A 12,621-nucleotide genomic window follows, 5' to 3' on the forward strand; every position below is an offset into this window, starting at 1 on the left:
AGAGCTCTGTAACTAAGCATTATTATTAGTTTTAGGCAGGCATTAGGATGCCCTTGCTGTGGATGAGAAAACAGACAGAAAAGGTCAAGTGACTGGCTTGATGGTGAATTTTCTGTCCGAGCTGGGTCTCCTGACTCCTGGTCCAATGTTTGAGCTGGCACTGGAGCAGTGAGGGAGGTGGGACAGGGCCCAGCAAGATTTCTGCATGCAGATGGTGAGGTGGGAGGGAGGGTCTGTGAAACTATGTTTAGAGAGAGAGCCCTTATAAGTAGCAGCTCATGCAGGGTGAGTTAACAGTTCATGCCAGATGAAAAGTGGATAAATATCAATGATTTTGCAAACTAATTAGCTCCTGAGAGACTATTAAGTTATTTTTTTTTTTAATCAAAACACCTCTTCTCTCTCCCCATTGAAATCTATGGGTGTAATTTGGTAGTTTCTTTGAAGAGATCTGCCTGGCATAGAAATGGCTATTTAATACAGCCAACTTTCCCTTGCCTTCAGTTACTCAAATCCCTCTTAGTGCATTTTAAAATTAAAATCTCCATATTTTAAGGGCTTGGTAAATTTGTAAAATTCAAATACCATCCAGATGTACAACCTTTGGGCCAGGAGTGACTGGCGTGACTGCTCAGTAATATTGGTATTAGTAGGTTTGCCAAGCTGTGATGTATCACATTACTGTGATGTATCACATTACAGCCCAGCCAACAGCTTTCAAAAGTCAGAATGCCGCAAAATGTATATTGGTTCTTTCCACAGAGGCCTCCCTGTATCACCCTTAGACATTTTCATCTTATTCTGTCCTTCCCTATCCCATGAAGCCCGGAGTACACATCAGTTCCTGTACAGACCGGCTTATGGTTCTTCTGCCAGCGTTGATGTCTTTGAAAACCATAAAAGAGCAGGTGCCAAGCACTGCTCCCACTGTCCCAAGAGTGCATGAACCACAGCTGCCCATAGGAGACCTGCAAGCAGGTGCCAGCTGCTGCCCTGCCATCCCAGGAGCGCACGAGGGCCACTGCACCTGCACACCTTGTATCAAGGGGATAACAGCCAACACATGCTGAGGAGACAGCAAGCATCCAAGCTAAAAGCAGCTCCTCAATTCCAGAAAAGATGGCAGAGTAGAAGGACAAGCTCACCTCCTCTCACGAAAATACCAAAATCACACCTAACACTGAAAAACCATCAACAAAGAAGACTGGAACCTACCAAAAAAGATATTTTACATTCAAAGACAAAGAAGAAGCCACAATAAGATGGTAGGAGGGGCACTTTCGTGACATAATCAAATCCCATACCCTCTGGGTGGGTGACCCACAAACTGAAAAATAATTATATCACAGAGGTTCTCTCACAAGTGCTGAGAGTCCTGAGCCCCACATCAGGCTCTCCTGAGGGTCTGGCATTGGGAAGAGAACCCCCAGAGCATTTGGCTTTGAAGGCCAGCAGGGCTTGTGTGCAGGAGCTCCACAGGGCTGGGGGAAACAGAGACTCCACACTTGGCAGGTGCACACAAGGTTTCATGTACACTGGGACACAACGCAAAGCCGTAACTCCACAGGAGTCTGGGCTGGACATATCTACGATCTTGGAGGGTCTCCTGGAGAGGCAGGCATCAGCTGTGGCTCACTGGGGGCAGCAAGGACACTGGTGGCAGAGGCCTCAGAGAATACTGATAGCCTGAGCTCTCTGGGAGGTTGCCATTTTGGCATCAAGACCTGGTGCTACCCAACAGTCTACAGCTTCCAGTGCTGGAACTCCTTAGGCCAAACAACCAGCAGGATAGGAACACAGCAGCAGACAGGCTACCTAAAGCCATACTGAGCTCACAGGCACCTCTAAACACCCCTTGACATATTCCTGCCCACAGAGGAACAAAACCCAGCTCTAACCATTAGGGGGCAGCCACCAGAAGCAAGAGGAGCTACGAGGAAGGAGACCACAACACAGAAAGTTAGATAAAATGAGACAGCAGAGAAATATGTCCCAGACAAAGGAGCAAGATAAAAACCCACAAGAACAGCTAAATGAAGTGGAGATGGGCAACCTACCTGAAAAAGAACTCAGAGTAATGATAACAAAGATAATACAGGATTTCAGAAAAAGAATGGAGGCACATGTCAGGAAGATACAAGAGATGTTTAACAAAGAGCGAGGAGATTTAAAGAACAGAGATGAACAATACAATAACTGGAAATACACATGAAAAATGAAGTCAATAGAATAACTGAGGCAGAAGAATGAATAAGTGAGCTGGAAGACAGAACGATGGAAATCACTGTGGCTGAACAGAATAGCTGAACAGAATAAAGAAAAAAGAATGAAAAGAAATGAAGACCATCTCAGAGACCTCTGGAACAACATTAAACAAACCAACATTTGCATTATTTGGGTCCCAGAAGAAGAGAGAAAGGACCTGAGAAAATATTTGAAGAGGTTATAGCCAAAAACTTCCCTAACATGAGAAAGCAAACACTCAAGTCCAGGAAGTACCAGAATCCCACATAAGATAAATGAAGGAGGAACATGCCAAGACACGTATTAATCAAACTGCCACAAAGGAAAAAACATTAAAAGCAATAATTAACATACAAGAGAATCCCTATAATATTATCAGCTAATTTTTCAGCAGAAACTCTGCATGCCAGAAGGGAGTGGCATGATACATATCGAGTGATGAAAGGGAAAAACCTACAACCAAGAATACTCTACTCAGCAAGGCTCTCATTTAGATATGACAGAGAAATCAAAAGCTTTACAGACAAGCAAAAGCTAAGAGAATTCAATACCACCAACCAGCTTTAGAACAAATCCTAAAGGAACTCCTCTAGGTGGAAAAGAAAAGGCCACAACTAGAATCAAGAAAATTACAAATGGTAAAGCTCGCTAGTAAAGGCAAACATAAAGTAAAGGAAATCGTCCACACACAAATATGATATCAGTTGTGAGAGTACAAATGCAGAATATTGGAACTGCATTGGAAGTTAAGAGATCAGCAAGTCAGAACAAGCTTGTACATTTATAGGCTGTTGTATCAAAAACTCATGGGAACCACAAACCAAAAATCTACAGTAGATACACACACAAAAAAGAAAAAGCAATCCAAACACAACACTGAAGATAGACATCAAATCACAAGAGAAGAGAGCAAAGAGGAAGGGACGAAAAAAGACCTTTAAAAACAAATCCAAAGCAGTCCATTCTCTGTATCTGCATCCTTGTTCTTGTCACTGATAACATATATATTGGTAATTACCTTCAATGTAAATGGATTAGATGCACCAACAAAAAGACATAGAATGATAATCTCTAGGTCCATCCATATTGCTGCAAATGGCATTATTTCGTTCCAGTCTAAGTGAAGTCAGACAGAAAAAGATAAATATATGATATCACTCACATGTATGTAGAATCTAATTTTTAAAAGAATGAGACAGGACTTCCCTGTTGGTGCAGTGGTTAAAAATCTGCCTGCCAATGCAGGGGACACGGATTTGATCCCTGGTCTGGGAAGATCCCACATGCTGTGAAGCAGCTAAGTCTGTGCACCACAATACTGAGCCTGAGCACTGGAGCCCACAAGCCACAACTACTGAAGCCTGCATGCCTAGAGCTCGCGCTCCGAAACAAGAGAAGCCACCGCAGAGAAGCCGGTGCACCGCAACAAAGAGTAGCCCCTGCTCGCTGCAACTAGAGAAAGCCTGCGTGCAGCAACCAAGACCCAACACAGCCAAAAATAAATAAACTTATAAAAGAATGAGATAAACGTACTTGTTTACAAAACAGAGACAGATATCAAGAACAAACTTACGGCTACCAAAGGGGAAATGTGGGGGGAAGGGATAAATCGGAATTTGGGATTAACATACACACACTGCTATATATAAAACAGATAACCAACAAGGACCTACCGTATAGCACAGGAAACGCTACTCAATATTCTCTGATAACCTAGGTAAGAATCTAAAAAAGAATGAATATGTGTATGTGTATAACTGAAATACTTTGCTATATACCTGAAACTAACACATTATAAATCAACTATACTCCAGTAAAATTAAAACAACCCCAAAAAACCGAAACAGAGTCTGTAGAGGAGAGACTGAGTGGGCTTGACTCTGACCCTGATGGCTGTTCAGCTGTGTCAAATTCTTGACTCATCCTTGCCCATCAAACCTTGCTCACTTGGTGGCTGCCCTTCCAGCCCTGTTGACCCGTCACCGTTAATTACAGCCAGAACTTGGACGTTTCAAGGACGTTATGAACTCTACTTAGATTGAAGGAGTCTGAGAAAATTAGGGAGCCAAGTTCAGCAGAAACTCAAAGGAAGTGTTCTCCCCTGTCTTCACCACTCACTCCCACGCTTGAGGAAAGACATCTTACTGGTTTATGCTCATCTGCAAATTAAAAATCATCATACCCATCCCTTAAAATACCAGCCACTGAGAGCCATAATGAGGATTTTTTATTTGTTTTTATTTTTTGGGTTTTTGTTGCTGGGCATGGGCTTTCTCTAGTTGTGACGAGTGGGGGCTACTCTTTGTTGCGGTGCACGGGCTTCTCAGTGCAGTGGCTTCTCTTGTGGAGCACAGGCTCTAGGCCTGTGGGTTTCAGTAGCTGTGGCTCGTGGGCTCTAGTGCACAGGCTCAGTAGTTGTGGCACAGAGCTTAGTTGCTCCTTGGCATATGGGATCTTCCTGGGCCAGGAATCGAACCTGTGTCCCTGCATTGGCGGGCAGTTTCTTAACCACTGCACCACCAGGGAAGTCCTGAGGATTTTTTAAATGATATCAGTTACATTATTAAAAGTTCTCTGAGTTCATTCCAGAAATGACACACAATATTAGTTTCAAAAGAAGTCATCTTTACAAGAATAGTGGAAAACACGAGGCTGTCTTTTCTTTCTACTGTTTGGTTTTTTTAAAAAGCCTTTTGTAGAAAGTATACTTCTCAGGATGTGAGGTTGAAATGGATCCCAAAGCATTGGAGTAAACAGAAGACCTTTTCCTGAGGTTGAAGTGATAAGAATGTCGTTGCTTAGTTAACTGCCTCTTGGATTTGGTATAACGTGGTTTTCTATAAGAAAGTACCATCTGGTGACATTTAGAGTGGCAAGCCTAGGAAAAGCAAGCTACGAGGCTTAAAAGCTTCTGGGCTGACTTCGTGTAGATGTCGGTCTCTCTCCTCATCTATCTAAAAGACAGGCATGGTGATATCTGACTTGTGGAATCCTGTCCAGCAGGGATGTTGGGAGATGTAACAGCAGGCAGTGTTTATTTTCCCTCCTTCTCTCCATTCCAGTATCCCTGCCATTCTCTTCATAGGAACAGAGAGCACAGTGCAAGATCGTCACCCCTGCTGGGCGTTCTCCTGGAGGTATCTGGCAGGTTATCTTGCAGGAAAATACCATAGCTGCCAGACAGAATTGTTTTTTAGAAAATTATGAGTTTTCCAGGTAAATATAAGGAAAATTAAACAACTAACATTAAACAATATTCTCTCCCATCTGCATTTTTCTGAGCTCAGACTCTTCAGTTGAGGAGTAATATATTTTTATAGTGTACATTTTTTTCCCATTACTAAAATTGTCTTTTGTATCCACTTTGTCTTAACTGCTTGTAGAAAGCCAGAGATTATAACCCATAATGAGTCTGTGCAGCAGATGGGAATGTTTTAGTCTCCCTTCACTTTCTGAGATTAGGCAAGTTAAGAAGACAGTAAGATGTCACCATTAAAGCCCGAACTTGAACATTTCAAGGACATTACGAACCTTACTTAGTTGAAGTACCTCTGGTTGGTCCAGCTCCAAGATGGGCAGATGGTGGGGAAATAAATATTTTCCTTATCATTGTGATTACTGTATTATCTGGTGCTCATGTTGAAGAAACAGTACACAAAGTCGTCAATACCCTTCAATTTTGTTATTCAAAAATATTTTTTCCCTTTTTTTTCCTTCCTTTAAAATGAAGATTTACTCTAACACAGAAATTGTGACCTTTTTTTTTTTCCCCAACTGAAGCCACACAGCTTGGTTTTATGTATACACACACACACACACACACACACACACACATATATATACACATCCATACATAGAAATTTTGAGCTGGAACCTTGTTAGTGGTAAACAAATAGGTTTTAACCAAAAAAGATGATGTTCTTTTCCCATGTGGCTAACTCAGGCAAAGAGAAAAATGAAAGAGTAATTTAAAAAGCCATGGAGACTTAATTTCTCTTGCAGCAAAGTGGTACTAGACACTTCCTATAAGAGAAGTCAAACTTGAAACCACTAAGACCTTTACTTCATTCCTTCTGTTAAATTTACTAGATATTTGTGTAATTCTGTTTTATATGTATAGAAATTTATAAGTAAGGTGACAAATTACATAGCTCTGCTAACTGGAGACAGTGTGGCAGAGTGGACAGAACAAGGGGCTAAATTCTGATAAAGGTCTCATTGTGAATATTTATAGTGATTGTACAAGCGTGGCCCCGAAGTCAGGCTGACCTGAGTTCACAGCAGCTGGTGTGTGTGTCTTAGCCTCACTCCACCTCCCTAAGTCTTACTCTGCTCACCTCGTGCACTATGTGGATAAAGCAGTATCTACTGCAAGACTGTGGGGAAGGCTAAGTGAGATAATCCGTAGACCTGCTCACCGTTTCTGGCTCATGGTGATTGCTCCACGATTGGCATCTGTGATTAATATTCAACTCAGCCCTGTGATCTTAGGCAATTCCCTAATTCCTTTGACTCTCCGGCTGCGCCATTTGTTAAACAAGAATATTTACCCTGCCCGCCTATGGCATTGTTGTGAGGATCAAATGAGAACGTCTTGAAAAGACTTTTAAAAGTGAGTCGTACTGATGAACTCAGTGACAAGAACAAGGACGCAGGTGCAGAGAATGGACTGGAGAACTCGAGGTTTGGGGGGGGCGGGGGGTGAAGGGGAAGCTGAGACGAAGCGAGAGAGTAGCATAGACATATATATACTACCAACTGTAAAATAGATAGTCAGTGGGAAGTTGTATAACAAAGGGAGTCCAGCTCGAGGATGGAAGATGCCTTAGAGGACTGGGACGGGGAGGGTGGGGGGGACTCGAGGTGGGGGGGGAGTTGAGGGAGGGAGGGAATACGGGGATATGTGTATAAAAACAGATGATTGAACTTGGTGTACCCCCCCCAAAAAAAAAAAAAAGTGAGTCGTTAGCAAACCAGTTGGGAAGGCAGTGCTATACACAGCACAGCACACCTGGAAAACATTCCGAGGTGATGTGTGATCTTGCGTTGGCCTGTGAGTACTGAACAGGTTCAGAGAAAGGCGGCTGTAGACATTCAGAGAAAGAAAGGAGATTGTGGCCTAAGGTGGGGGCAGTCCATGCAGACCAGAGGGGGGCCTTTGGCTGAGCCTCGAAGACAGGAGGGACGCGGCTGGCAGAAGCGGATCCTGCCGCCACAGACCAGCCAGCTGGCTAAGTTTTTGCTGTGTGCCTCCTCTCTCGTTACAGGCAGAGCTGATTGGAAGCCTCACGCACAAGCTTGAGACCCTCCAGGAAGCCAAGGCGAGCCTGCTGATGGACATCAAGCTCAATAGCGCCCTGGGGGAAGAGGTGGAGGCCTGGGTCCGTGAGCTCTGCAAGCCCAACGAGATTGACAAGTACAAGATGTTCGTCGGGGACTTGGACAAGGTGGTGAACCTGCTGCTGTCCCTCTCCGGGCGCCTGGCTCGCGTGGAGAACGTCCTCAGCAGCCTTGGGGAAGATGCCAGTAACGAGGAAAGGGTAGGCAGCCTGGTGATTCCGTTCAACACGTTCCCCCCCTGATCCCATGTACACAGAGAAGTACAATTAGACAGGAGCCTTTCTAGAGAAGATTACCATCTCTCTGGGGCAGGGAGATGGTCCAATGTACAGATGAGCAGGGAACAGAAGAGGAGGTATCTTCCACGCCAGGATGTCACGCTGACACCTCAGCTTCAGGGATACTTAGAAAAGTTAAAAATGTGGCTGCCAGAGTTTCTTTCCTTCCTTTCTACCCCAGAAAAAGGAAAGGTAAAAGCATGATGGGGGTTGACATTAAAAAAAAGAGAGAGGGACAAGAAAACTGTTGGGGATGGGGAGAGGGCACAGGAACGTGAGCTCAGGCTCCAGGGCGTCTGCAGGCGAGGGGCCGTGGGCGCTCGGTGAGGATGCACCTGCTGTGTCCTCCACACCTCTTACTGGAATAACTGGTCGTGACAGCGGTAGTGATACCATAGAGAATCTAAGTCCTCCCCCTGGGTCAGGCGCTGTGGGCTCACACCCTGTAGGTGCAGTCTCACAGAAGCCTCGCAACAGGCCAGTAAGCAACGGAGCCAGGACAGGAGTCCTGCTGCAGCCCCCGAGTGTTATTCGCCTCACTGAACTTAATTCCAGAGCTACAGAGCGCTCTTCATGTGCTCATCGGTACAGCAGATGTTTCCTGCGTATCCAGTATGTGCCACGTTCTGGTCTAGGCAGGGACGATACTCTGTGAACAAAGCCGCCAGATCCCACCCCTCATGGACGAACTTACCAAGGGAGGTCAGGCGACGGACGTAGCGATGACGTTTTTCATTTACGTGCCGAGGTGGTGAGCGCCCCAGCCATCGAGAGGTTCCTTTGCTTCCTGGCTCCTTCTGTCTACAGCTCTCTCTTTCAGTGCTGTCCGGGATTTCCCAGTTATCTCTCCAAATGTACTGCATCAAAAGAAAAGGTGTCTCTTGTCAAACAGATTTCTAAAGGATTAGAAGAAGTCTAGGTGGTAAGCATTTAGGAATGTGACTCAGCATCCAGGAACTTTGTGCAGCCCCTCTCCCCGTGAGCCCCCTCCTCATGTAAATACGCTGGGCCTTCACTTCCTAACCTAGAAACTGTCTGATTACGTTGGCCTCCAGTGTTGTCCTTCCCGCCTTCCTTCCATCCCGCGAACGGCTAACGAGAACCTGTCAAATACCAGGTGCTCCTCGTGCTAGGGCTGAACACTGGCTAAAAACAGGCCCGCCCTTACCAGATGGTGAGGAAACCGGTGTAGAAACAGCAGTTGTTTCCAGTATGCTGCAGCACAGCAGTAAACTCAGAGCCATGAAAGCACCCCTGACGCGGTGTGGTGGGGTCAGGAAGGACTTCACACAAGTGCCGCGTGAGCGGAGTCTAGAGGACTTTCTTAATTCCAAGTGGACTGAGAGGGAAGGGCTTCACCATTTAGAAGGAATGTCATGTGCAAAGTCCAGACAGACCGTGACATGTTTAAGAACTGATTTACGTGTGGTTGGTATGTCTAGAGCATAGAGTGATTCCTTGATTTATTTGTTTTTAAGGGAGACCGAGAAGGGATAATAAAGCCACTGTCCCCCCAGGGCTAGCACCAGCGGGGAAGCCATTACTACCTCTGGACATGGAGCAGCAGGAGGACGGGGCTTTTATCAGAAGCATAGCTGAAGCTGACCTACAGCACTGAGGCCTGGGTGAAAGGCTGCAGCCACCGCCCCCTGGCAAGGAGGGAGCCAGGGATAAAGGCCTCAGTTTCTTCTTCTTCCCACCTTCCAGTCTCCTGCCCATGACTGCTATTGGCCAAACCCAGCAGCCAGCAGGCTTCAGCTTCCCTAGACAGAGAGCAGGACTGAGGAGAGTAGATCTGGAGGGGTAAACAGTATCCAGTGCAGAAAATAATCACAAAGACCTATGGGTCATACCTTAGGCTTCAGCCTGTAGGCCTGGAGAGCCATGAGCTAATTTCATGACATAGTCAGCCTGGGGAGGGGTGAGACAGTTGGGAGGCTTATTGTAATGGTCTAGCAAAATAGGTTTAGGCTGTGAATTTAGGCCATTGTCATGAGGATAGAGAAGAGGGAGGGAGTTAGAGAATGAGTCTGAATTAGCAAGGTGTGCTAGATGAGGGGAAGGACGGAACAGAAGGTAATTCCAAGGTTGCTGTCTGGTCACTTGGATGGATGCCACAGGTATCTGAGATAAGGAATACTGGACCAATTCTTACAGAAAGATGAGTTGTTCCAGAATTGAATTCAGCTTAACACTTAGATGCACATAAACACATATAGATAAGTGCTTGCTCACCTGCAAAATTATTAGTTTAAAAACTAAAGGTATAAATAGGAATGAGGAAAGGAGGAATAAATAGTTCCATAATGCCAAATTCGGGATTACAGTTACAGTGAGGGGAGGAGGGGAAGATGGGGATCAGGAGAGCTACAGATGAGACTTCAACTGGATCTCTAATTTTTTTGTTTTTAATCTGAAGCAAATATGAAAAATGTTCAAGCTAAGATTTGGCATTGTCAGTGATGGGTACACAGACATTATACCACTTTATACAATACTGATGTTTAAACTATTTCATAATTTTTTAAAGGTGAGGAAGAGGTTCTCATTTCTTAACTTATTTCTTTACAGTATTTTGAAACATGTCTTCATTGCAAATTCAGTCCCCAAGGATTTCTTTTTTAGGTGTGTTTTTCTGATTAGGGGAAGAAAGCCTAAGAAGATGGAGATATTATAAGGTTAACCTATAACTTTGCACTTTTCCTCTAGGCATTATTATGTAAGATCTGACAGGCTGGTTCAAGGGAAGCCAGGGCAAAGACCCATGATCCTTTCATAACCCTACATAAGCTAACTTGTACTGAGATTATATATATATTCTTCTTCTTGATTAATTTCCACTTTAAAGTTTCTCAGTCACTTTAGCCTGAAGAGTCTGGTTAAATATAAAAACTTAAAAAAATTTTTAATGACATTATAAAAGTCTTTAATGTGACCTTTTAGCAAACATGCTGACATATAAAGTAAATTAGCCCTGGAGAAAATATGCTGTCTTACCATTGGGTCTGTATAAGACACTCTCAGAATATGAAATTACCATCACTGTTAAATAGAATTTCTGTTAGATTCAGAGGCCTGAAAAATGGAAACTGATTTTTTCAGAGATGGTAAATATGACATTCCCATTGTTGATTATGGATTAGAGCAGAGGTTCTCAAACTTTAACTGCAAAGAATCACCTGGAAGGCTTATTCAACCACAGAGCTCTGGACCCACACCTCCAGAGCTTTTGATTCAGTAGATGGAAAGGGGCCTGGAATTTTGCATTTCTAACAAATTCCCAGGAGATGCTGCTGGTCTGCACTGTGAGAACCACTATAAACGTATATACTTATAAACACGCAAGATACCTTGATGACTGGCTTTTTTTTCCCTTCAGTTTTTTAATTGTGGTAAACTACATATAAAGTTTGCCATCGTAACCATTTTTAGCTGTGCAGCTCAGCACTATTAACTATATTAAGACTGTTGTGAAACAGATCTCTAGAACTTTTTCATCTTGCGAAACCGAAAGTCTATATCCACTGAAACAACTCCTTGTCCATTCTCCCCTCCCCCAGGGCCTGGCAACCACCATTCTACTTCGTGTCCCTATGACTTTGACTATTCTAAGGACCTCATATAAGTGGAATCCTGAATGTCCTTTTAAGTCTGGGAGCCTTAAAGTAAAGCCATTACCCCAGCCAATTTAACATAATCTCTCAAATTAAAGCTATCACATGACTTTACAAGTTAGAGAACCATATATATGCAACGTAAGGGTAATAAACTGATTTTCAAAGAATTGACTCTCCTTACTTTAGAGTGACAGTCAAAATAGGAACTTAGATACTGCATCGTCCTGAAAAGGGTCTGTCTGCGGGCAGTGTGGCTCTGTTCCCCGTTCCACTGGCCTTCTGCTGACCTGCCTGCTTTGCCCTGGCAGAGCTCTCTCAACGAGAAGAGGAAGGTCCTGGCTGCGCAGCACGAGGACGCCCGAGAGCTCAAGGAGAATGTGGATCGGAGGGAGCGCGTGGTGCTGGACTTCCTGGCTAGTTACCTTTCCGAGGAGCAACTCCAGGACTACCAGCATTTTGTGAAAATGAAGTCCACACTCCTCATCGAGCAGCGAGAGCTGGACGACAAGATCAAGCTGGGCCAGGAGCAGATCAAGTGTCTGCTGGAGAGCCTTCCCTCGGATTTCGTGCCCAAGGCAGGGGCCCTGGCTCTGCCCCCAGACCTGGCCAGTGACATGACTCCTGTGGGGGGATGGACTGTCAGTGGCGTTTTTCCCACAGTAACCTCTCCACTTTAACCTCTTCTCCAGTACCCAACCAAAAGACCATCCCTTCTCTCAACATTACTTAATCTGAAAGAGGTTTCAGTACAAGCCACCCTTCAAACTCTATGGGTTATCGGGGTTTTTCTGGATAAAAGGAAAAAATTCCATCCAGGAAAAAGCCTTTCTTTTCCTTATCACCCTTCATGATTGATCTTCTGAGAGCTTGAATGCTGCTGGGAACTTACCCCTTTCTATTGTTACTTCGTAGTAGAAAGAAAATTAATGAAACTGTGAGAACTGATCAGAGGGTGTTTGATTGACCGTTTAGTTTTTCACAGGCTGAGGCAACATGGATCAACGCGTGTCACCCTCAGGAACGTATCCACGGTGTCCTTCCCCGCTTGTGGGCATTGCATCCTGACGACAGGTACGCGCACTTATCAATGAAGGGTCTGCAACATAAAGCCTTAAAGAGAAACACACAGGAGAAAACTGTCA

General features: G+C 44.5%; 1 protein-coding gene across 5 annotated transcripts in view; it reads left to right on the plus strand.

Annotated features, from left to right (window-relative positions):
• The window catches only part of SHROOM3 (shroom family member 3), a 123,642-nt gene extending 111,235 nt beyond the window's left edge, over positions 1 to 12,407 (plus strand). For 3 of the 5 annotated variants that reach the window (XM_057726576.1, XM_057726581.1, XM_057726577.1), the window contains exons 9-10: positions 7,512 to 7,784; positions 11,788 to 12,407. In XM_057726576.1, the coding sequence (XP_057582559.1) occupies positions 7,512 to 7,784; positions 11,788 to 12,156 (642 nt within the window). In that variant the 3' untranslated portion in view covers positions 12,157 to 12,407. The other 2 variants (XM_057726578.1, XM_057726580.1) reach the window with 2 other exon arrangements.
• Positions 12,408 to 12,621: the final 214 nt, after the last annotated feature.

The sequence above is a fragment of the Hippopotamus amphibius genome, chromosome 3 (assembly GCF_030028045.1).
Source record: "Hippopotamus amphibius kiboko isolate mHipAmp2 chromosome 3, mHipAmp2.hap2, whole genome shotgun sequence".
Taxonomy (NCBI): Eukaryota; Metazoa; Chordata; class Mammalia; order Artiodactyla; family Hippopotamidae; genus Hippopotamus; species Hippopotamus amphibius.